The sequence below is a fragment of the Peromyscus leucopus genome, chromosome 4 (genome assembly GCF_004664715.2).
Source record: "Peromyscus leucopus breed LL Stock chromosome 4, UCI_PerLeu_2.1, whole genome shotgun sequence".
NCBI classification, from domain to species: Eukaryota; Metazoa; Chordata; class Mammalia; order Rodentia; family Cricetidae; genus Peromyscus; species Peromyscus leucopus.
Window position 1 is genome coordinate 148,846,760 of NC_051066.1, and position 26,003 is coordinate 148,872,762.

The 26,003-nt window shown below is 49.9% G+C and overlaps 1 protein-coding gene across 1 annotated transcript in view; it reads right to left on the reverse strand.

The window, feature by feature from the left end:
* The window catches only part of Slc13a3 (solute carrier family 13 member 3), a 69,676-nt gene that overhangs the window by 1,970 nt on the left and 41,703 nt on the right, over positions 1–26,003 (reverse strand). Inside the window, exons 7-12 of the mRNA XM_028868499.2 lie at positions 21,381–21,476; positions 18,295–18,399; positions 16,247–16,344; positions 12,456–12,568; positions 2,909–3,070; positions 1,246–1,383 (exon numbers count right to left, since the gene is read on the reverse strand). Coding sequence (XP_028724332.1) covers positions 1,246–1,383; positions 2,909–3,070; positions 12,456–12,568; positions 16,247–16,344; positions 18,295–18,399; positions 21,381–21,476 — 712 coding nt within the window. The remainder of the gene's footprint in view (positions 1–1,245; positions 1,384–2,908; positions 3,071–12,455; positions 12,569–16,246; positions 16,345–18,294; positions 18,400–21,380; positions 21,477–26,003) is intronic.

Here is a 26,003-nt window from a genome sequence, read left to right on the forward strand (position 1 = left end):
GACACACACGACACAGGTACACATGCTGGAGGTCCAGTTAAGGAAATTCTTCTCAAAGAAAAGAAGAATTGAGACAGGGTCTCAAGTAACCTAGACTGGCCTCACATTCACCGTGGAGCTGAGGCTGGCCTTCAACTCCCGATGGCCAACAACTTGCCTTTGTCTCCCAAGAGCTGCTATACAGCTGATTTTCTATATCCTGCCTAGCTAATGTTTCACCAACGTATTTAGACAGCACCTTGGTCTATGACCTTCTCTGTTCTGTTTCTATGAAACTGCATGAAGTTGCACACTGCAACATCCATTTGGGGTACCCGAAATCTGTGTTCCTGGGCCATGTTCACTTACATTTGGCTCCAGAATAAACCTTCTCTTCTCCTCATGGAGGTAAGAGCTGTTTTTGCTTTGACAGCTGCAAGTTCAAGGCCAGCCAGGGTCACAAAGTGAAGGCCTCTCAATTGTTTCAGGCCTGTTTCCTGGAAACCCAGACCCCACATCTAATAATGCCATTCCTCTCAAAACCTACCCAGACCCAGAAGTCCTGGCTCCGTGGATCTGGTGACATGGAGTGAGGCCATTTCCCACTTCAGACTTTTGCAGGGGCTGGGCTCTCAGCCTGGACGGTCTCCCCGCCCTCCACCCCCGCCATGGCTCCTCGCAAGGCTGGTGAGTCATTTTCACAGAAGGGCTATTTTGTCCATCCCATCACTCTCTTTCGATCCCCAGTACCTCGTATCGTTTTCTCACTTAACAATTATGAAATTCACATATTTTTAACACATGAGTAGTCTTCTGGTTGGCCTCCAGTCACAGAAAGCAGCCTTCCTGCACTGCTGCCCCCCAGTGGCTGGAAACCAGATTACACTGGGTAAACCCAACTATGAAAGAGGCCTGGAGGGACTTCTTTCCTCTGCCTCTTCCTCGCTCTTCCTCTGTCCCCCTTTATCCTGTTGGGGTCTCATGTCTGGTTCGGTAGGCTGGCCTCAGCTGTGTGAGCTGAGGATGCATGGGGTGGTGGTGGCTGGGGACAGAGGAAGAGAAGGAAGAAAAATTCAGAGAAAAAGGAGAATAGAGGAAGAAGAGAATGGAGGGAGAGGAGGAGGTGAGGAGGAGGAAGAATAAGGTTTCGGTTTCAGATGTTTCAGCATCCAGTGGGGGCGTGGACTAGACTGGCCATGCTGGCTCCTCTGGCCCTCTACTCACCCCTCCTCTTGCCAGGCCGCTGCTGGGAAGGCCCACACTTACCATGTCTTTGACCAGCAAGTGTCCACTGGCGAAGGCAATGGAGTTGGGGGGTGTGGAGACCGGCAGCATGAAGGCGTAGGAGCAGCCGACGGTGCCAGGGATCATCAGGTACAAGGGGTGCACGTGCAGCCGGATAGCCTGGCCCAAAGAAGTCACAATTAGAAACTGAGACTGTTGGAAAGAGAGCGTCAAGGACGCAGAGACGGTCAGAGTGACAGAGGACAGTAGAGGCACACGAGGAGAGGGACAGACACAGAGAAATGTAGCCAGACACAAACGCAGGACAGGCACTCCTAGAGAAACAGAAGAACCCTTTTAAGGCCAGTGATGACAGGCCACACTGCCTTTTACCAGGGAGCAGGCAAAAAAAAAAAATAATAAAACTTATTTAGAACGCCCCTTCCCGCGTGAGTGAGCTTGCGGTCTTAGCTCCTCCAGAGTAACTGATCCAGAGGTCGGAATGGGACCCAAGACTCTACATCTCTCATACACTCCTAGGTGCGCAGGCTGTAGCTGGTCCAGGGCCGTAGGCCAAGAACTAAAGCTCACATAACCAGGCTTGGCCCTGCTCTTGGCTACACTATCCTAGAAGTTGCCACGGGCCACCTTTGGTCAGAGCCTGGATCGAGCTGAGAGACCAGGGGTTGTCCCCCTGGCAAGCATTGCCATGTTCCTGAGATGGAGAGTTCAGTATGAGTTGGTCTCAGGTTCTACCTACCGGACCCAAAGTGTAGACATTTTCTTGACAGGCTCTACCACCATCCCCGGTCAGTAAATATTGATTTTGATGAGAAGCCACATTTAAGAGCAAATGTCCTTTGCGGGCATCTTTTCTAGAAACTCCCAGTTACAGACTTGACAGGCTTGGAGCTTCCTTCCCTCCTCCATACCACCTCACACCATCCCTGTTTCCACCTATTACCAGGTGTCCTAGACTCTAGAACAGGGTCTGATTAACCCAGTCCCACTCCAAAAGGGCCTGAGGACTCCCGGATGCCCCGCGGAGGACAATTTGCTCTCATGCAGCACTGCTTCCGGTGACCACACTCTTTCACCTAGAACTCCCAGGTGAACCGTGTCTTGATGTAAGTGGCCTGTGCACATGAGGGAGGACCAGCGGCCCTGCTGGTGATCACTTTCTGGAACTGTCTGCATGTCCATTAGGACAGTGCTTAAACAGTCTCTCTGTTTACAGTGGAATCTGTTTCAGGGGTTGAAAACACACACACACATAGGCCTGTGGTGGGTGGAAGATGGGGCATGCTGACACCCCACAATGTGCAGGGCACCCCTCCTTGAGAAAATTCTTGATCTAAAACAGGAGGCAGCAGTTGACTGTTTGGACTTTCTTCTACGCTGGTCTGGCAACTCGAGTGACCCCAACTTGACAATCTTTCTCTCCCTAAGAAACACAGCATGGCCTCATGGGTTACTTCTCCCATTAAGGAACTCGCTGCGCTTTGAGAGTTACCCCCACTTTGGTGTTCCTTTGAGGAAGGTGGCCCTGTCATTTACCAGCAGGCTCTGCGGTGGTTCTGACTCTCTGTGAATTCTAGAGGCAAGCAGGGCTGCTGGAGCTGCCTAGGGAGGCTCCTTCGCAGGGGACTCTAAGCTGGGAGTTGGGCCAGAGGGTCCATTCACCCTGCCCCACGGGGACCCTCACCAGCTCGGCCAGGACAGGCAGGAAGATGATAATGGTGGCCGTGTTGCTGGCGAACTCGGTGAAGAAGGCGATGACCACAGTGATGAGCAGAACGGCCAGCACCGGGGGCACGTGTTCCAGGGGGTGCAGCTGCCCGCCGATCCACGCGGACAGCCCCGACTCCTGTGGGCAGACATGCCTTCAGTCTCGGTCCAACCAGTACCACCCTTCCCAGACAGCCACTAGTGCAAACTCCTCCGCCACATGCTCTACGGGCCGTAGCCCAGGCGATCCCAGGATCCACTCGGCTAGAAAGCAAATTCCATTTGGGTTCAGTGCCCAAAGTTACAGCTTGAACGGGAGAGGGAACCAGATAGATCTCTATGGCTAAGTCTCATTTCTCCAATGACGGTCATCACTTAAAATGCCTGCTATTCCTTCCATAAAAGATTAACTATTGTTACTACATGGTGGCACATTAATATGCATAAAATATATTATATCCCATATACTATTAATAATATAAAACATATGTAATGGTTAGTTTTAATTGTCAACTTGACACACTCCAGAACAGTGGTTCTCGACCTTTCTAATGCTGTGATACTTTAATACAGTTCCTCATGTTGTGCTGATCTCAACCATAAAAATATTTTCTTTTCTACTTCATAACTATAATATTGCTACTGAAATACTGTAAGTATCTGTGTTTTCTGATGGTCTTAGGCGACCTTGTGAAAGGGTTGTTCAACCCCAAAGGGGTCTCATCCCCCAGGTTGAGAACCACTGCTCTGGAACCACCTGGAGAAGAGTCTTATTAGAGAATGTCTAGATCATGCCGGCCTGTGGGCAAGTGTGTAGGGGATAGTTTTAATTATGTCAATTGATGTGGGAAGAAACAGCCCACTTTGGGCAGCGCCATTCTCTGTGCTTGGGTCCTGGGCTATGCAAGAGTAGGAGAGCAAGCTGAGCACAAGTACACATACATTCATTGCTCTCTTCTGACTAGGGCAAAATGGGACCAGCTCCCTTAAGCTCCTGTTTGACTTCTCTGCTATGACGGGCTACAATGTAATTGTGAATGGAAACAAGCCCATTCTCCCTTAAGTGGCTTTTGTCACGGTATTTTTTTTTTAAATCACATCAGCAGGAAAGGAAATAGAGACAGCATGTGTCTACAAAGCTACACAGGGAAACCCTGTCTTGAAAAAAACAACAACAAAAAAATCAAATATGATACAATGTGATTAATAATAGACTTCTGAGCAGCCCTATGGATTTTTATCACAATGACAATAACATAGAAACCAACATTAACATGGTATCGTTAGTCACCATCCTAAGAATCCCCGTTATCAAGGCTGGGCACCTACTGGCACCTGCTGGCTCCTCCCTACCATCCTGTCCCTATTTTACCAAAGAGGAAAAGTCCTTGTGACTTGCCCATGGCCCCATAGCAGTGACTGAGATACCCATATGAACTTCTAGAAAGTTCCCTACCATTTCCATCTTCCTCTGGAGGAGCTGGTCTGTCACTTGACTCTTAATTAAGAGCAATGCCCACCTGGGTGTGGTAGCTCACACCTAGAATGTCAGTACTTGGGAGGTGGAGGCAGGAGGATCCCTTGGCAACATAGAGAGTACCAGGCCAGCTTGGTACTGTCTCAAAGCGAACAAACAAGGTAAATCAAAGCAAAATGAAACAAAGGAAGAACAATGTCCAAAGTGGACTGTGGCTTCCATGGCACAGAAGGAGGTCAGGAGTGCACCCCCGCCCCCCCCCAATTTCTCTCTCTACACAAATGTCAGGGTACCCTCTCTACAGACCCCTCTAGGAACTATCTTGGTTAACAATGTATCGCGCACACTCTCTCACCATCAGATAGATCCAGGCCAGCCTCCTTAAAACCTCAAAGCTGCTAGCCCCTCAAATTCCTTGCCGCCCCCTGGTGGCACCACTCAGCAAGGTCTGGATAACAGTGCAGTCAGCAGGGACCCCCAGCCCAACCTTAGGGCTTTTTCTGAGAAAGGTAACAGGGCTGTAGGTTCAGGAGCCAATCCAAGGCAGAGCTGAATGAGGCCCAAACACTGAGAATTAAATGCCTTCCTACCATTGCCTGGTAACAACCCGGTACCCTCAGGTGCAGGGTACATCATCCATGAAAGGTGCTTGATGCCTGCTCTGTGCTGAGTGAAACATTCACCGCTCATTCTGAAGTTATATTTATTATTGATTTATTTACTTTTGCAATACTGGACACAGAGCCCAGGACTTCACGCATGTGAGGCAGGTGCTCCACCACTGAGCTCTACCTGAAGGTCAGATTTTCCTTTTTACTTTGAGACTAAGTTGCCCAGGCTAGCCTTGAACTCACTCTGTAGCCCAGGCTAGCCTTCAGCTTTTGATCTTCCTACCTCAGTCTCCTGAACAGCTGGGATTGCATGCCTGGGTCACCATACCTGACTTCAGAACCTGACATTTCTCCATTGATTCTGGGTCACAGCGGTTATCTAGACAGAGCAACACATCAGCTTCTCTGATTTACCTTAGAAGTTATTTAGCTTAAGAAGCTAGGTGTGGTGGCTCATACTTTTAATCCCAGCACTTGAGGGGTAGGAAACAGGATGACTGGGAATTCAAGGCCAGCCTTGGCTACATAGCAAGTTTCGAGCCATCCAGGGCTGCAAGAGTCCCTATCTAAACAAACTTAAAACCAAAGAACCAAAATCAAAACAAAAACAAAAGACAGTGTAGACATTTTCACTCCAGTAAAGTCCTTGTAGAGCTTAGGCGCTTTCTGCAACCTGCAGCGTTCTGTGAGAGGCTGGGCCAGCCCTCCCTGCTACAGGGAATGCAGGGCAGCTGGTGTTCCCTCAAGCCATGGCCTGGCACAACACTCACAAAGAGACTGTCACAATTAACCAGAGAGGCGCTGCTGAGAGACTGTTAATGACCAGGCGAGTGGCCGGCCAATCAAGAGCTTCCTGTGGCTGGCCTCTGAGTGAGAGGCCCCTTGCCGGCATCCCAGTGCCTGGACTTGGGCTCCTCAATGGAGGGACTCTTTTTCCTCTAAGTTCCCTACAGTTCTGTTGGGGACACTAAAGGGATTTCCCCCAGCCTTTTTCAATTCCCTGAGGAATAGCGGGCTTGGTTTCCTTGGAAACACAACATCCAGAATTCCCAGGTCCCAGAGACCAGCAGCAGCTAGAGGCAGCATGGGTAGAGCTAATGGGAGGTACTTCCCAACTAACCCCTTCCTTCTGTGTTGTTCTGGGTTAACTCCCTTCCCTGTGCCTCAGTTTCCTTATCTGTAAGCCAGAGGTCACAAGGGAGAAAAGTAGCTGATCTAAAATGCGTAGTAAAGTGTCTGGACACCGTGAGTGCTATGTGACCAGCTGTCATTAGCAGTCACCAGGTGCCTGTTGGGGGGATCTCAGAACTGACCCATCAATCAGTACCTGACCGACTGACTGTCTAGGGTCTCTTCTCTAGAGACCCAAAGGTGACCAGCAGACCAAGGCCACTTTGCAAATGTGGATGGAGGGAGACTGAGCTACCAGGGGAGGCTCTCTTCCTTATTTTTCTTCAGCTAGATCCCCTCTCTTTGCTCTCCTCACTACACAATGCGGACATGTTTCTAAAGGAAGGTTGAAGTCCAGGGTTCAAAATGCAAAGTCTCCCGGTGAGGGCCTAGGAGCTGGACAGACAGGCAGACAGAAAGAGGGCCCACAATAACAAGAGTGACAAGTTTCCACTTCTTATTCACCCTCCTGGCCTGAGACAAAAGCCCCAAGGCTTTAAACAAAGGTCTGGTGGGCTTTTCCTCCTGAGAGTAGCCCTACCTTGCCGATGGACCAGTCCGACAAGTTCAAGGCTAGACCAGGATATGCTTACCCCCAAATGGTGGGCCTGGCAGCCTCCTTGTCTTTGTTCAAACAGACCAACCCTCACTGGGGGAGGGGGACTCCTTAAAACCCTCTAAAACCCTAGTCCTCAGGGGGAGACTGGGTTTTAGCCCCCCTCCAAGTCCCTGCTATGTTCTTGCTCTGCAGGGTTTTCTCTCTCCATCTCTGTCTCTCTCTGTCTCTGTCTCTCTCTCTCTCTGCGTGTGTGGGCATGCATGTGCTCACGGGTGCGTGTCTCGTTGCCCCTAATAAAAGCCTTCTTTTGCCGGCTGATTCTGTCCGCCGCCGCTGCCGCCGCCGTCCTCTGTCTGAGATTTTCCTGCTGCTGCGTGTGCTCAATTCTTTCCCTGCCTTTTAATTCTTCAAGTGGCAAAGACAACGAGCCTAATCAGGGCCCCAAGAATGTAACACTGGGGCCCTGGGAAATCTCTCCAAAGGCCTCATAAAACACAGTAGACCCAGCTCTGCGAACTAATTCTTAGAAGAGACAAAGCAAGTCTGAGTAAAGAGAAAGCTGCTGTGTGTGTGAGAGAGCATTTAACTGTTGCAGCACTTAAGCGCTCTGAGACCTTACATAAGTTACTTAACGTCTCTGCTCCTCCGTTTCTTTAAATGACTGTGAGGGTTAAGTGAATGCATGGAAAAATGGCCGTCCCTGTCTGTAAGCACCCAAAAAGGATTTATAGTTAAGTAATCTGATAAGCAATGGAGTGTTTTCCTCGATGCTGGGCATTTTCCCAAGTATTTTGCTAATATTAATTTAATTTCCATGACCATGCATGAAGAAGGTAGTGCAATCATTCCTATTTCATGGTTGAAGAAACTGAGGCACAAGGAGCTTGTGCTGGCTGGTTTTATGTCACCTTGATCCATGCTAGAATTATCTGAAAGGAGGGAACCTCAATTGAGAAAATGCCTCCATGCTGAAAGGCATTTTCTTAATTAGTGATCAATAAAGGAGGGTCTAGTCCATGGTGGGTGGTGCCATCCCTGGGCAGTGGTCCTAGGTTCTGTAAGAAAGCAGGCTGAGCAAGCCAGTAAGCAGTACCCCTCCATGGCCTCTGCATCAGCTCCTGCCTCCAGGATCCTGCCCTGTGAGGGTTCCTGACCTGTGTTCATTCCCTCGGCGATGGACTGTTTCCTGCAAGTGTAAGCTGAAATAAACCCTTTCCTCCCCAAGGTGCTTTGGTCATGGTGTTTCATCACAGCGATAGTGACCCTGACTAGGACGAAGCTAAAAGACACGTTCTGAGCCCAGATGTGGAACCTCAGCCATGCTCTCAGGCTTGTACCACCATCGCCAGGGCTAACAGTCACACGTAAGAACCAGCTCTGATTTCCAGGGGAGAGTGGCTGACGGAGGAGCACACATCTCTGTCCGCCTCTGCCTCTGACTTAACCTCAAGCTCCCAGAGGTTACGTGGTGGGTGTGACTTACACGGTTTACACACACCAAGGCACCAGAGCAAGCCCAGACACAAGACGCTCACCTGCCAGCAGTATGGCACCTGCGAGGTTGCGTGTGCTCGTGGCAATGGCAGGGATCCGCTCTCTTCTGGAAACTTCGCTGGGGTGTTAGCATGCTCAAACTAGTACCTGGCTCAACATGGGCCTTCTGGGCACTGGGATGGCTGACCTTCAAGTCAACTCAACTGGACTTGGAATCACCATGGAAACACACCTCTGGGAGTGTCTGTGAGGATAGTTCTGGAAAAATTTCACTGAGAAGCCTCATCCCCTGGGCTGGGATCCTGACTGAACAGAAGGAAAGTGAGCTGAATACCTCCCCCTGCTTCCTGACCGTGGACACCATGTGACCAGCTGCCTCAGGCTCCTGCCACCATGTCCTCCCTGCTGCCATCATGGACTGCGTCCTCGAACCACGAGGCAAAGCAAATTCTTCCTTCAGTGGCTTCTGCTAGGTCATCTGTCACAGTACTGAGACAATGACTAAGACAAGCACCATTAAGTGTCAGGCCACTCCTGGTTGTCCAGACCAGTGGTGGGGACAGGTGGCCTCGCAGTTTCAAGAGGGAGCGGGCAGTAAGAAGGCAAACAGGGTTATTTGGGAGTGACCGGGTGCTAAGAGGGACAGGGTCAGGGAGTAGAGCTTTGGGGACAGGGCCCCCCAGTCTCTGAGGAGTCAAGACCTGAAGAGTGAGGACTCAGATGGCAGGGGAAGTTCATTAGAGAAAGTCCAGGGGTGGAAATGAGTCTGACGGGGCTGAAGAAGAGCAAGGGGCCAGTGGACTGCCCGGAGAAGAGAGAGGGAGGTGGGCACAGCAGCGGGGGAGGGGGAGGGAGGCAGGGGCTGGGTGTGTACGGTGAGGGAAGCCTTTAGACTAGTGTGGAAGTATACGGGGCGTCTAGGGTGCGCTCTGCAGCAGGTGGCCCGAGGAAGTGCTGCTATGGCTTCTGGGTAATCCACATGTCCAGGCCCACCTATGCTCCAGCCAGGGATCCTCAAGCCTCGGGTGGCCCGACTGCAGCCTGGTGAAGGGCCTGGACAGGGTCCAGAAGCCAGAGGTATCACAAGCATCTTGGTGGCTCCTGGGCCAGATTTTGCCGCCTGAGGACAGAGGCTGGGGTGAGGGGCAGCTGGTAGACAAAGGCCCCACTGAATGGAAACCCTGGCTGACTGCCCAGCACTGGCCTCCCAGCATGCACTACGGCCCTGCCTCCCAGCCCCAGGGGCAGTGCCCCAGCTTGGTGAAGCCTCTGGGGCACAGGTTCTCCAGCAACCCCAGCCCCAGGGCCAGGCTGCACGCAGTTCCTGCAGCAAGAGGCGCTTTAACCACTGAATTCTGCATTCCGAGCTGCCCCATCACCCTCCACTGGCCCTTTCTCTAATGTCCCCTCCAAATAGCCAGCTACATCGGGCTGTGTCCTGAGTGTTGTCTCATTTTATAACACTATGTGACAACTTTAGCAGGTTGCTGCCCTGTCATTCCCATTTTATAGACAAGGAAACTGAGACCCAGAAGATTTAGCAACTCAACCAAGGTCACACACGAGAAAATCTGTGATTCTAATGGAGACAGTCTGGTCGCACTGAATGGCCTGACCCTCCAAACCTGAACAACATGCTACTTCCTCCAGGAAGCCTTCCCAGATATACCATGTGTCTTAAGTTAGGGTTTACTATTGCTGTGAAGAGACACCATGACCACAGCAACTCTTATAAAGAAAACATTTAATTGGGGTGGCTTGCTTACAGTTCAGAGGTTCAGTCCATTATCGTCATGATGGGGAGCATGGCAGCATGCAGGTAGATGTGGTGCTGGAGCTGAGAGTGCTACATCTTGCAGGCAACAGGAAGTCGACTGACTGTCACACTGAGGGAAGCTTGAGAAAAGAGACCTCAAGGCTCACCCCCACAGTGACACACTTCCTCCAACAAGGCCACACCATGTAAGAAGGCATTTCAGCCAGGTGGTGGCACAAGCCTTTAATCCCAGCACTCACGAGGCAGAGCCAGGCGGATCTTTGTGAGTTCGAGTCCAGCCTGGTCTAGAAAGTGAGTTCCAGGAAAGGCACCAAAACTACACAGAGAAACCCTGCCTCAACCCCCCCCCCCAAAAAAAAGAAGGCATTTCAGCTGTCCTTATTTCAGAGACACCCTTGGCTGCCAATGGTTTTGAATGCCTGAGGTGGAGCGAATTTCAAGTGCTTGGCCTGAAATCTCTTGTACACCACCCTCCCCTGGCTGATCAAAAAGGGGGGGGGGCAATTGGCCTCTTCTGTCTGTCTCCTGTCTTTAAAATGGGGACAGCAGCTGAGGACGTACCTCAGATGCACAATGTCCTGGGTTTGATCCCCAGGACTACATAAGACAGACATGGTGGCACATGCCTGTGGTCCCAGAATTTGGGAGGTGGAGGTGGAAGGTTCAAAGCTATCCTTGGCTATGTAGCAACTTTGATGACAGACTTGGCTATGTGAGACCCTGTCTCAGCAGGATGGGGTGGGATGGGGTGGGATGGGACAGCAGCAGTGAGTAGTCTGTGTGTGTGTGTGTGTGTGTGTAGGGGGGATGGTCTGTGTGGGAGGGTGGTCTGAAGATGAGTCACTACTTGGGAAGCACCTCAGCTCAGCATCCAAGTTCTCTCAAGGGTACAGTGAGGCTTCTAGACTTCAGAACCAAGTTCTGTTTCGGCCCCTGCTCCTATGTAGAGCTCCTGGAGACTTAATTATCCCCTGCCTCACTTTCCCTACCTAGAAAATGGGGATAGAAACTTCACTCCCATCTCAGGGCCAGAGGTCAGGATTAAATGAGATGATGCCTGGGCTGCGTTGCTGGGGTCAGGGCTGGCTCCCCCGACCTCACAGGTGAGCAAGCACAGGGCTGAAGCTTGAAACTGCCCTGGTCCCAGCCTGCCTCCTAGCTCGGTGTCAGGAATCATGAAACCAGAAGGAGCCACATTGTTGTTAAGGAGCCGCCATGTTATACACTGTTATGTATACATTGTTACGTCTTCATACCTTCCAGGAATATGTTTCTGTTTCCCAAACCTAAACGTTCCTGCAAAACATGCTTTTTCAATCTGCACTGAATGCATGAACCCATAATGTAGGACTGTCCTTTGCCTTGTGAAAGTATGTTTTCAAGATACCTTGGTCGATACCCATGACCACCTACCCCAGGATGCACAACTCCCCTTCCCCATAAAAGGAACCTCAAAAAGGCAGTGAGGGGCTGTTCTCTGAAATCCCTGCTTACAGTGAGCCGGCTGGCCAGTCCGGGGTGCACCTCTAAAATAAAGCTTGCTCCAGGGAGACGCTTGTGGAACTGGCCTTTCTCCTCACATATTCAGATTTAGCAGAATGGCATTCGGAATGGCATGCGTTAGTCACCATCGATATCCAGGCTTCATGTCACTAGCATCAAGGGCAGACTTTAGAGTCACACTGCCTGGATTTCAATCCCAACTCCACAGCTGCTGTGTGACCTTAGGCAACTTACTTCCCCTCTCTGTGTTCTGACTTTGTTGCACTATATGGGGTCACAGCAGCATCTGCCTCAGAGGTTTGTGGGGAGGTCTCCCTAGGGCCATATGTCAGAAGTGAGGTGACTCATGAGCTCTGTGTTACCCCAATACTAGTGCTAGCCTTGGTGCATGCTTATTACAGGATCCCAGGGGCTGTACCAGACCTACTCACCCCCTTTCTCCACAGGCATGAGGGTAGGCCCACAGGCTAGAACCGAGAATTGTCCTAACCTGGGTGACAGACCCGGCTGTCTCTTCACATGTTCCCTGGAGCTGCAGTTGGAGGCTGGTCCCACTTTCCAGCCCCACAGCCAGCTCCGGGCCCTGCTCAACAGAACACCACGTCCCCTGGGTCCACAGTTGCCCACAGATCCTGGGCCTGCAGCATGCATGCCTCCTGGGCTGCAGTCCTCACCCTTCTGGTCCACAGTTCCCCTTCCTCCGAAGCCCACAGCTGCCATTCTTCTCTGGCTCCTCCCCTGCCACAGTGGCCCCTCCTCCCCGGCGAAGCCTCTGTTCCTCTGGTGTCAGCTCCTCCAGGCTTTCACTTCACAGTGCCTCCTCCTCCCTGGCCAGCAGCCCCTCCCTCCCTCCGTCCCTGCAGGCCCCTGCTCCTCCCAGCCCATAATCCTCCCCCCTCTAGTCCAGTGCCCCCGCGTCACCCCGGCTCTCACCTCACAGCCTTTGGCCATGGCGAAGCCGCCTCCCAGGAGAAGGATGATGTTCCAGGGCACTGTCTCCTGGGCTTTCTTCCAGCTCAGCAGGGGCTCAGTCTCTGAGTTGGGAGCTAGGTAGAGAGAGAGGGGGACCCAGTCTGGCTCGGGCTCAGGGCTGCTTGACTGTGGGGAGGGATGGCAGCCCTGAACCCTCATCTTTGTGGGGACTTTCAGGGACCCCAGGAAGCCAAGCTTGCTCCTAACATCTGCTTTGGGGCTTTAGGGAGAAACTTCAGCCCTCGCTCCAATCGGAATGGAAATCATTTTCAAGGTTCCTGTAGTTAAGGATATTCTGGACCCAGGCTGTCCACATGCCTGGTTTAAATGTCTCACCAGCCTTTCCGGCAAAGGGCTATTTTTGTCCTCATTTACAAGAGAAAAGGCTTTTCTCTGTGTTTGAATGTGGGGACTGGGAAGCCAGGAGAAGCGGTTTGGCTCTCGGTCCTGAATGCCCATTCTCTAAGAAGAGAGGAGGTCTCTGTACAGCCTTCTGGGTCCCAGACTGCAGCCCAGGAGGTCTGTGGGGACGGAGGACCCAGAAGTGATGGATTTGGTCTTTTGGTTTAGAATGCCCTTTCTCAAAAACAAAGGGCAAAAAGAGGAAGGAAATTGAGAAAAATAAACCTCAGGGTCCTCGAGCCAATGGCATTGTGGGGTGACTACTATTTCCTGGAAAGTGGCACTGGACAGCAGTGGCTACAGTGGGGTAGGTGGGCAGCAAACAGCTGGCCCTGGGGTTGGAGGGAGCTGGACTGTGCTCGGTAGGCCCGACCTGGGATCGGGAGGAAACTGCAGTGCCGAAGGAAAGGCAAGTAACAGCCAGACTTGGGACACCAAGGTAACATCCCCTCTATAAGCTGGGTGCCTTGGGCCAGTGACTCCACCTCTCTGAGCCTTGATTCCCTCATCTGCAAGATGGGATAGCAACACTTCCTTCAAGGACTCAGGAGTGTGAGGGGCTTAGCCCACAACAAGCCCTGGTTCTTCATCTGACCAATGCATCCCACATAGCCACCATGTGCTTAATGCTCTTCTTGACACAGAAAGTGTATGGAGACCAACTCTTTCCTTGGGGAACAGATATAACCCAGGGAAGACAGATAATAAATAAATACATATCAAAGATGGAAAATATCATGTGTTGTAAGGAATAATCAAATAAGTAATAGAACAGAGAGATGGGAAGGAGGTGCTTCTGGACGGTGTATTCTGGGAGGGTTTCTTTGGAGAGGTGGCATTTGGGCAGAGCTCTGAATGATGTAGTTGAGTAAGCCAGGCAGGCATCTGGAGGAAGAGCTGGTTGGGCAGGGAGGAAACAAGAGCTATATGCTGATCATCATCATCATCGCCATTGTCCTCACCAACAGCACCATCATCATTGCTATCACCATTGCCATCATCAACATCATCATCACCATCACTCATCACTATCACCATCATCAACATCATCATCAACACCATCATCAACACCATCATCATCATCACTCATCAACACCATCATCAATACCATTATTATCACCATCACCATCATCAACACCATCATCAACATCATCACCACCATCATCACCATCACTCATCACTATCATCAGCAGCAGCAGCAGCATCAACACCATCATCACCATCATCAACATCATCACCCCCATGATCACTATCAACATCATCAATACCATCATCAACACCATCATCATAATCACCATTGCCATAATCATCTGCCTATCCACCACAGCACAGTACCCAGCTATTGAGGCCTTAGGCTAATACTGACTGACTGTTAAAGAGATACACGTAAGTGCCACTGAGACCCATGAAGGGAAGGCAGTTGGTGTGATAAGGACACCCATGTGGCCTGGTTTCTGTAGCTTATCTCTTTTTAACTAGGTCTGTGATCTTTATCAGGTGACTTCTTCTCATGGAAACCCAGGGGCCCCTTGCCAAGGCTCCATGGAGATCCTGCTCCATAGAGAAACACTACAAAATGTTGCCTCAGTCACATCTGTGTGAACCAACTGGTAGCCCACGGATGACCATGCATGGAGTCTTCATCCTTGCCACACGCTAATTCCCAAAACTCCGGACTGACAGCCCTCTGCAGAGGGGACAGGGTAACTTCATCAACCTGACCGAGCACACTAAGCGACTTCATGCTACTGTTATGGCCCCATGTATTGGCTTTGCAATTTGAATTATTTGGCAATATCTAAAACTAGGGAGATTTCATGCAGAAATCTAGATTCTTTGCTTCTCAGAAAAGTCAGATGGAAACTAATTCAGTTTTTGTGTATGGTGACAAGCAGTGAAAACAGTGACATCTTCCCCGGAAAGTGGAATTGTCAGGCATGAGTGTGAACAGACCTTGATGTGCTCGGGGCTGGAGGTCCAGCTTGACTGGCTTTAGGATCACCATGGCAACACACCTTTGGGTATGTTTGTGAGGTGTTTCCAGAGAGGTTTAACTAAAGAGGGAAGCCCTGAGTGTGGGCGGTGCCATCCCATGTGGGACCCGCCCTGAGTGTGGGCAGTGCCATCCCATATAAGACCCCCCCTGAATGTAGGCGGTGCCATCACATATAAGACCCCCCTGAATGTGGGCAGTGCCATCACATATAAGACCCCCCCTGAATGTGGGCAGTGCTATCCCATGTAAGACCCACACTGAGTGTGGCAGCACCTTCCCATGAGGTGGGGTTTGAGATTGAATCTAGCCGCCTGCTGATTCTGCCACCATGTGTTCCATGCCCTGCCCAACTGTTTCCCCTCAAATGGGACAAAACAATCTAGTTTCAGTGTGTTGCTGTGATAAAACACCCTGACAGAAAGCATCTGAGGGGAAAAGGGTTGCTCAGTTCATGATCACAGGTCACAGTCCGCCACTGTGGGGGAGTCAAGACAGCAGGAACTCAAGTAGCTGTGTGCTACATGTAGGGAGGGAGTAGGCTGGAGTCTGTGAAGACCCAATAGGGAAGATGCAAAGGTTGGCCCTGGAGAAGAGCAGATGCGTCCAGGGAGGAGACACAGGAAGGAGGCTTCAAAACAGAGACACAAGGAGTAGACTCTGAGAGAAAAGAAACTCTGAGAGAAGGGAGACCCTGAGGGGAGGGAGACCTGAAGAAAGACCCTGAGGAGAGAGAGACCTGAGGGGAGGGAGACCTGAGGAAAGACCCTGAGGAGAGAGAGACCTGAGGGGAGAGACACTGAGGCAATACTTCATGGTTTTTAAAAACCTAGCCCAGCTCAGGTTTGTCTGTCTGGTTCTTTAGGCATCTGAGTTACAACTTCTACCTTGAGGAGAAGTTTTCTATAAAATACCCGAAAGTAATACATTTGGCTTTGTGGGCCGAGAAATCAAATTGCTATTGTCTTTCTCCTCATGTAACTAAAAACATACAACTTCCGAGATCTTCTGAGGAAATGCAAAGCCTTTTTAACAGGCCCTAAAGCTGAAGGCCGTGAAACAGTCATATATTAGGGTATCGTTTTCTTCTGGCTTCCCAACCATTTGAAAATGTGGCAAGGATCCTTAGCTCCTGAGTTTCGGTGAACATACAACAAAACAAAAACGGCTCACTGCTGGATCTGGCCCAGGGACTGTAGCTGTTAATACCTGTCCTGATCGGTCACCCAGGCAGTCCCAAGTCCTCAGACAGGTAGCGCACTGACCTTGTGGGTAGCAGAGTTTTAGAGCTGCTCCCTGATTCCCAAGCCCCTGAGTGGTCCTCATCAGGCCACAACTCCAGCCGTGACCACCTTACCTTTGAAGTCAAACCACCACCTGAGGGAGGGCTTCTGGGACGGGAAGAAGAACAGGACGATGACGATAGCCACACCCGTGACCGCATCCGAGACAAACCTGCAGGGAGACGGCCAGAGCAGGTCAAAGGATCTGCAGATGGGACACTGAGGCCTGTGGGACCACCACCCTGCATCCTGCCCAGGGCAGATGTGGCTACCCAGGTAGGCCCAAGCTGTTGTGGAATATTAGTTGAAGATGTGTCACATTTGTTCATGCTGTGGAACATTTGCATAATGATGCAAAGATGTGTTACATTCTTTTATGTTGTGTTTGTTTAACTCTGTGAAGCTGTGTTACTTTGCCTGTCTAAAACACCTGATGATCTAATAAAGAGTAAACAGCCAATAGCAAGGCAGGAGAAAGGATAGGCGGGACTGTAAGGCAGAGAGAATAAATAGGAGGAAAAATCTGCGAGGAGGAGATCAGGGAGCAAAAGGAGAAGGTGAGAAGGACTCCAAGGGCCAGCGACCCAGCTACACAACGGAGTCAGAAAGAAAGAATAGGAAAAGCCCAGAGACAAAAGATAGACAGGATAATTTAAGAAAAACTGGAAAGAAACAAGCCAAGCTAAGGCTGGGCATTTATATGTAAGAAAAAGTCTCCATGTGTGATTATTTGGGAGTTGGGTGGTGCCTCCCCAAAAAGAGCTAAAGAGTAAAGAAATAAAAAAAAATGTTAAAAACCCAACACCACCAAGCGATTACCCGGGATACCCTAGAGCATTTTGCTCCTGTCAAACAAAAGCTTGCCCTCCTGATCTAAGGACCTAGAAGAGGGACTTTCCATAGAGCACATACAATCACCTAAACTTGGACCCTAAGGAGAACCCTGTATGTGTGTGTCCAGCTTTTGCTTGGGTTCCTCCTGGCACAGGCAGCTCACCACTGGAGAGACAGCTATCCACACCAGCCAAGCCCGGGCCCACCAGCCTCACGGCTCCTCCAAACCCAGCTTCCACATTTTTACGGACTCATGCTATGTCTTTGTAGGGGCTTGGTAAACATGAAGACTTCAGGGCAGACTTTGGGGGTTTCCGGAAACAAAAATGAGCTGTTTAAGCAGACCATGGCCTGTGGAGGGAATGAGCCTTAAATCCTGATTTTCCCAGCTCTTAGTTCAAAGAAGCCCAGCACCCATTGCTAACTCTTACGGCTCACACCAAACAAGAGTATTTGAAATTGCCAAGAAGATGGGGGGGGGGCGGGGCCAACCGCACATCCTTCATGGCGTCACTTCTCTGCCACCTTCACGGGGACAAGCCTGGTGAGGGCGACGGGGACATAGAAGTGGTGAGATCATCTGTGGGTTAATCCTGGGGAGGGTGGCTGGTAGCCTGCTTCACATTCTTACATATGACCACTCCTCTACCCAGCTTTCTACCTCTAGACATTTATCCTCAAGAAAGAATCAGACTTGCTTATCCACCCTCCAATAACTGCCCACTACTCTCAGGGAAAGGCCTATGCTTTGCACACCTGAGAAGGGCCTTGGAGACAGGTGCTTATCCACCCTTCCCACCACAGTGTCTGTCCTTCCTTCCCAGCAGCTCAAACAGTTGAGTCTTTCGGGCTCCAGCTTCAGAGGACATCCCTTTCCCAGCCTTGAGTTCTTTCCAGAACTACTCAGTGTTTTATGAGGATAACAATGCCCCACTCCATTGTTTTATAGTATAGCCCACTCCCCTTTTCAACACACCCAGTCCAAGCTGCAATCACTTGATTGTCTAGAATCTGCTCTTGTCTATGCCCATGGCACCTGCCCCATGCTTAGCATGTGACATATTCTCCATAAGGGAGTGGCTGATGGAACCAATGGCGCACTGAGTCACATCGCTCATAAAGGCTGAGCTAGGATTCTAACCCAGTTTTGTCTGAGTGCTTGTCACCTGAGGTACCAAGAGTTATCCTCCTAATCTCTTTTGGGAGGTACTTCTGCCCCCCCTGTTCCACATGGCCCACTCCAGAATCCTCCCACCAAGCCCTGCCTTGATGGTCGGCAGAATCTCACCCGGGGGCGAAGAGGCTGGCCCAGCCAGGGATGAACTTCGGGTCCCGGGAGAAGAGAAGAACGGCAAATGTGCAGAACAAGACGAAGACAGCCTGCTCGGCAAACCTGCGGTGCAGAGATGTAAGCATGCTCACCATCCTGGGCTTGGACAGGAGCTGGGGGGGGCATTCACTCGAAGCCCAGAGTGAGAGAGTGTGCCCCAGTGTGGAAGGGATTCCCATCTGCCCAGGGTTTCCAAAGGCTTCTATCATTGTTAAGGAGAATTGGCCAAGGTCCTACAGAAAATCCAGACAGACAGACAGAGAGCCAAAGAAAGAAAAGCAGGAAAGGGGGACAAGCCGGGAGTGATGGAATACACTTTTAATCCTTGCACTCAGGAGGCAGAGGCAGACAGATCTCTTTGAGTTCAAGACCAGTCTGATCTACATAGAGAGTTCCAGGATAAACAGAACTACATTGTAAATGGAGGTGAAGCCTCTCTGTTCTGACGCCTGGTCCTAAATAAACATACAGAAACTTATATTAATAACTATATTAATATTATAAATGCTTGGCCAATGGTTCAAGCTTGTTACTAACTAGCTCTTACATTTAAATTAACCCATTTTAATTAATTTATTTATTGGCACATTGCTGCGGGCCTCAGGAATATATCATAAGAACTCAGCTGGTATTGGCAAAGTCACTACCTGGAGGGATCAAGAAATTCCTCCAGAGGAAGCCAAATTCCAAGGAGTTTTTGGATTACTTGGCTTGTTATATATCAGCTGTATTCTGTTATAAAAATCATGTGTGCCTTCATGGTTTTCCCAATTGTTTTTTTCCCAAAGAAAGCTAACAGTGTGGACTGACCACTCTCTGGACATACATTCCAGGTATTTGGAGAACAGCCTCAGGAAAGACTACCTCTAGAATCAGATTTCTCCCTTAGCCACTTTCAAGAATTATCAGTAAAAACAGTCCACATGCAAGTCTCCTGATTTAAGGTAAATTCCACAAGGAGACACCGCCTAGGTCAGGTGGACGTTAAGTAATAGCTTTACACAATTTAGCTTGGACCCTCCTTTCTTACAGCCTTACTAACTTTATAGACCTCTAACTCCTTACCTAACCACTTCTAGGAATATTTGGATAACCTTCTGCACTGACAGCTATGCTCAGCCAGAACCCCAGTTCAAGCCTCCCTGTAATTATCATCATTAGCAGCATCCGGCCAGGTCCATCCCCAGATGGAGGAAAGTACCTTATCAGAGATACCTCTGTATTCTCTAAGAACAGACTTAAGCATCCAGGCTACCTGTTTGAGAAGGCCTGGTGGATGTGCCAATTAAGCTTAACTTCCTCCTTTCCCAAACCTTACCTCTAGTTCCAGATCTCCCTTTAACTATCACCAGAGGCATCTAGCTGTACACAGGTTGCTTAGCGACCAAGCGCACTTTCCCCTACCTTGCAGAAAAATGGCAGATAGCTTGGACAGATAGGAGCCACAGGAAAAAAGAAGGCAGTTTTATTTTCTCCCATTGACCTGGCAACTTATAGAGTCTTAACATTTTCTACCAATCACGTTTAAGACTATAGTGGAGCACATAAGAACCCTCTTCTTACCTGAATTTAGCCTTTAGTTAATTCATTTCCCCATTAGTCACTTCCCTTTGAGGTTGCAAATGATAATTAATGGTTATTGCCCCTCTATGTGATTCTTATCACCCCTCCATTTGACCCTGGAAGCCTGACTTTGCATTGCCAAGAGATTACGGCTTATAAGTGTATATATACCGGGACTTCCAGGGCATGAGGGGATGGAGAAGAAAAAAGAGAATGGAAGAACTAGATGGGTAAGAACTTGAGGAACAAACTGAGATGGGGAAGAACTAGACTGAAGGGCTAGAAGAGAGTACTAGAGGAACGAGATGGAAGATGAGGAAGAGCCAGATGGGGAAGAACAAGATGAGGAAGAACAAGATGGGAGAGGGGCTGATATGGAAAAGAACTAGATGGATGAGAACCTAGAAGGGACAGAACTAAGATGAAGGAATTAAGATAGAACCTGGAGGGGACAACAGATAAATGTAGAGAGAAATCAGGCAAGAAAGGAGCTAAACATGAGAGCAGAATAGAAGCTTGTAGAGAGAGAACTGACACAGAATAATAAAGTGAATGGACTAAGGACTTTCATGTACATAGATTCATTTCTTTTCTTCAAAGATGAATTATTAGATGGTTGTAGATTCTTCCCAGACCCTGGGAGAGGACTATGGAGGGGCTGGACCCCCATAGTCCTCGATACCACATGACCCATGCTTATCAATCCTCTGGCATCTTGTTCCTTGGGTAGTTGACTTGAGTCTGTCTTGACTCTCCCCCTCTTCCTCCCAGTTCTCAGTTTGATTCTTCCACCTAACCTTATCCTGCCTTGCCATAGGCCAAAACAGCTTTATTATCAACCGATGATAGCAACACACATTCACAGCATACAGAAGGACCATCCCACAGCACTACATAAAAGAGAGATCCTGTCTAAAAATAAAAACAATGGGAGAGCCACAGAGAAACAGCCATAGAAACAGACTGACAGACATACAGAGAAAGTGACAGATACTCCAGGAGTATACACAGAGAGAGGCATGGCCAGACATGGAAAGGGGTACACAGAGGTGGAAAGACAGACTCCCCGAGTCTAGAAGCAGCAGCTAGCAGTGTACTTAGTTCAGAATGAAGAATGGAGTCTCAAGGCACTTAGGAAGTAATGGCCAAACCACTCCTTGAATTTGAGCTCACTGAAACCTGCATGTTTTTATCACATGGGAAACATGCATTAGACAGGCAGACAGTTTTGGGAGGTAGCCTGTGTACTGGAAGGAAAAGGTATCTGAGGTAGGACAGGGGAAATGCCCAGCCAAGTCCACCCTGAACTCAGTGGTCCCTAAGGCGTCTCTGCCCCAACACCAGGGCAAGGCAGGAGCCATCTCCTGCCCTGTCACCGCCACCCTCTGCCACTGGCCCTGAGGCACAGCCAGGGCCAAGCTTGAGGTAACTCCCCTGAAAACTCAAGGACCAGCTCACTCACACCCAACACTCCCTCGTACTTGATGGGCCCCAGGTTCTGGAACTCTTCTCGAATCACAGCTCGAGCGTTGTCCTCCGCATCGGCTCTTATCTCAGACTTCTTCTTCCTCCAGCCCCTGGGCAGAGAGGGGTAAGGTTAGAGGGGTGGCAGCCGAGGGGGTCACTTTACACTTTAAATTACTGTTTTTGTTTATTTATGTGTATGTGGGAGCCTGCAAGTGTCCTGGCGCACATGTGGGGGTCAGAGGACCACTCGTAGGAGTTGGTCTTCCTACCATGTGGCCTCTGGGTATTGAACTCACGTGGGTTCTGGGTATTGAACTCATGTGGGTTCTGGGTATTGAACTCACGTGGGTTCTGGGTATTGAACTCACGTGGCCTCTGGGTATTGAACTCACGTGGCCTCTGGGTATTGAACTCACATGGGTTCTGGGTATTGAACTCACATGGGTTCTGGGTATTGAACTCAGGCTGTCAGCCTTTACTTGCTGAACCATCTTGGTGATCAAAGGTTTAACTTCTTAACTACCTCCCTGGCCTACTGCAGGCCTAGCTGCAGCATCCCCTTCTGAAGACTGTGACAGCCTGATGCTTGGCCTCCCGGCCTCTGTCTTTCCTTCCTGAAACTTACGTTTTCATGTCCACCTGGCCTTTTAAAAATGTGAAGTGGGGTTGGCTATGTTCTTGGGTTTTAAATCCTTTCACGAGTCAAACACACACGATGGACAAGAAGTCAATAGAACAAAGCAGAAATAGACTCCATCACAAGCGAGAATTCAGCCACGGTGAGGACGGCATCTCAGACTGGCATGGAGAAGACGGCTATTCAGTCACCATGCTGGATGTGTAGGCCAGTGGACTGAGTCCAGAATGTGTCAGTTCTGGAATTAGGTGATACTTGTGCCACAAAGAATTTACTTGTTTTCTGTTTGTTTGTTTTGTCTAGGTTCACCCTACATGACGGTTCCTGTTGTCAGCCTGACAGGATTTAGGATCACCTCTGGCCACGCCTGTGAGACACTGCCTTGACTAAGGTGGGAAGACACATCTTAATTGTAGGTAGGCCGATTCCCTGGGCAGGGAATCCTGGACTGCATAAGACTGAAAGTGAGCTGTTGGCATCTGGTCATCACTGTCTGCTCACTGACCGTGGATGTGATGTGGCTGCTGCTTTGAGTGTTCCCTGTCTTGACCGGCCTGCTATGGTGGACTGTGTCCTTTGAACCGTGAGCCAAAATAAACTCTTTCTCCCTTAAGTTGCTTTCATTAGAGCATTCAGAGGAAACTGGCACTGAGATGTGGGGCCTTTGCTGTGACAAACCTGACCATGTGGCTCTTTGGCCTTTGGAACTGGTTTATGGGAAGAATGTGGACGAGTTTTGGAGCTTTAGGCTAGAAAGGCCTTCAAACACTGGAAGACGAGTTTAATGAGCCATTCTGGTGAGAGCTTGGAAGACAAGAATGCTAACAGAAACGTAGATGGGTTCAGGTGGGGAATAAGGGCTCCATCTGCACCTGGAATAGGGGCTGTATGTATGATATTCCAGCCAAGAGAAGTCGGATTGAGAGATCACGGACTAATGTGTTCAGCAGAGGATTTCAGGGCAGGAGCGTGTTCAGGTGAGCCCTGAGGAAGCAGCTCTAATTGGTAAGGAGATCAGCATTGTAGAATAAAGCCTGAGGTTTAAAGACAACTCCCTCAGAGGGTCAGCATACAGGGATGGACACAACTGGAGTCCAAGGGGACAGCTACATCTCCAGCTGGCAGCAGAACTTGGCAGCAGCATCTATGTGGAACTGGTTTGCCAGACATGAGGGATGCACAACGGGTGTGTGTGTGTGTGTGTGTGTGTGTGTGTGTGTGTGTGTGTGTGTTGGAGGAGCTGAGGCCTGGTAATATATGGCAGGGTTGGCATTCCTGGAAAGAGGCCCTGAGAGGCCACTGTGCAAAGCTTGAAGGTGAGGCCTAAGTTGTGGTGGAGATTTAGGGATGTTGGAGAAGACAGGACCATAGGGCATCTGCCGTGGGGTAGAGCTTTCCTAAGAGAGGAGCTATGTGTGCCACAGGGGGCAGGGCTGGAGGAGTGGGGCTGTCCCAGCCATTTGGAGCCTAGGATAATGTAACATGAGCCCCAGGTGCCAGGCATGGAGCTTCAGGGTTTGGCATTTGCCCTGTTGGGTTTTAGTTTGGCTTAGGTTTGGTTGTTCTTGGCTTTGCTCTGATATCTACTTTGAACTCCGTAGATTATATGTGGTGTTACAGGATGCATATATGTAAACTCGCCGCTTTGGAGTTTCCAGGAGTTAGGACTGGTAATGATTATGGGAATTTGAAAGTTGTCTGGATGTATTTTGTGTTATTACAGGATCATAATCCCATGGGGGCAAAAGGTAGAAGATTATGGGTTAAAGTCAAGGTGTTTGGGGTCAAATTGACAAAGGGCGTGGTTGTGATTGCCGATGTTCATTGTTAATCTGACAGAACCTGGAATCACCCAGGAAATGGACTGAAGAGATAAATAACCACCACTCGCCACTTTGTGTTGATTTTTGAGTTATGTGTGTGTGTTTTCTATTCAACTGGAACACACATATTTAAAAAAACAAAAACAAAAAAACCCCAACCCAGCCAGGCATGGTGGCTCATATCCTTAATCCCAGCACTCAGGAGGCAGAGGCAGGTGGATCTCTGTGAGTTTGAGGCCAGCCTGGTCTACATAATGAGTTCTAGGACAAAAATCTAGGGCTGTTACACAGAGAAACCCTGTCTCAACAAAACAAAAGGAAAAACAACAACAAAAACCAACCCTAATCATTCCGGGCATGGTGGTGCACATCTTTAATCCTGGCACTCAGGAGGCAGAGACAGGCAGATCTCTGAGTTCTAAGTCAGCCTGGTCCACACAGTGAGCTCCAGGCCAGGCAGGCTGAATAGTGAACATCTGTCTCAAAACAAGAAACCGCCAAACAAACAAACAAAAGCAACCCACAATGGCTATCTTGTGTGAGGACCAGACCCCCACAAGGCCGTCAGCAATCTAACTCAGGGCTTCTCTGTTCTGGGGGTGTCTGCACATGTCAGAATGTTGAGCGGTACTCCTGGCTCTTCCCAGGAGATGCCAGCAGCCCTTCTTCAGCTGAGAACCAAAATGTTTCCAAATGTCCCACTGTGACTGGTTTTCCACCCTTGTTTCCCCGCAGATCTCCCTCTCTTGTTTCCGGAGTCCAGTTGCTTGGCCTTCCAGCAGCGTCAGATCACCCCTCGCCACCCCTGCCCTGGGTCCTGCGCTCTTGCTCTTCTAGCCCCCTGCAAGGCCCTTCTTCCTGGGCCGATCGCTCCCTTCCTTCCTTCCTCAGGTTAATTCTGCTCACTCTTCACATCCCAGTTCAACTCTCACTTCCCTGGGGAAGAGCTCCTGGCCTCCAGGTTAGGTCGGAGACTCCAGTCCAGCACTGACCCTCACTCTGCCCTTCTGGAAGTTCCACTGTGCTGTGCTGCTCACTGAGCCTCCCTAATCCAGACTGCAAGCTCCCCATGGTCAGGGTCAGCTGCTGCCTTGTGTCCTCGGCACCCATGCTGGGCACACAAGGCTCAGAGGCTATTTGCTAAGTGAAGATCGAGTCACGGGACTGACTGGAAATGTCCTGTCGCCTCTCACATACCTATCTCACTGCCGCCCTCTACATACACTTCCTCCCTCACAGCCTGTTCTGTGGCCCCCCAACCCCTAAACCTCTCAGGTGCTAGTCACACAACGGAGGAGATGAAGGATCCCGGCTCAGCCTCATTCTTGGCTTCTTGCCCATGCCCCTCACTGAGAGTTTCTCTCAACTGTAGCTGATTTTCTCTACAGGTCTACAAGACACAGAATTAGGAGCTGGGAAGGTAGCAGAGTTCAGAACTGCACAGAGTGAGACTGGGATCCTGGCCACATGGCTAAGTCTGGCTGTGTGTTCCTGGAACGTGCCTGAGGCCAGGAGCATCCCATGGGCACCTCTCTCTGTTCAGAGTGTTTACACCTCAACTCCAAAGTGGATCCCATTGGTCCCACTGTGCAGAGGATCCAGTCCAGCCTGGAGATGAGGGGAGGGCTCTGGTTAGAGAATGAACAACCGTACCACCATGCCGCTGCCTCCAGCTCAGGTCCTGTGACGTAATTATGCCCTAATGCCAACCTATATCCGCACAGTACCTGGCTCACATTTCCAGTCTTGACCTCTAAATAGACTCACCACTTTGATTAAAGAACTGGATTTCCAGCCACTTGGGGTACCACACACTGTAATTCCAGCCCTGAGCAAGTGGGGGCAGGAGGAGGGCTACATAGTGAGACTGTGTCTTAAAAAGACAAAGTGGTGGCAGATAGCTCAATGACAGAGGGTTTGCCTGGTATGCACAAGGCCCTGGGTCTGATTTCAGGAAGCACACACAAAATAAACAGACAAAAATGAAATTTAAATCTCAAACTTCATATTCATAAATGGAAGATAAGAATCACTGTCGAGAGGCTGGGGTGATGGTCAGCTGGTAAAGTCTTTGCCCTGTCAGCACAAGGACCTGAGTTTGATCCCCAGATCCATGTAAAAAAAAAAAAAAAACTGGACATGGTGCTGCATGCTTTCAAGCCCAGCACTAAGGATGT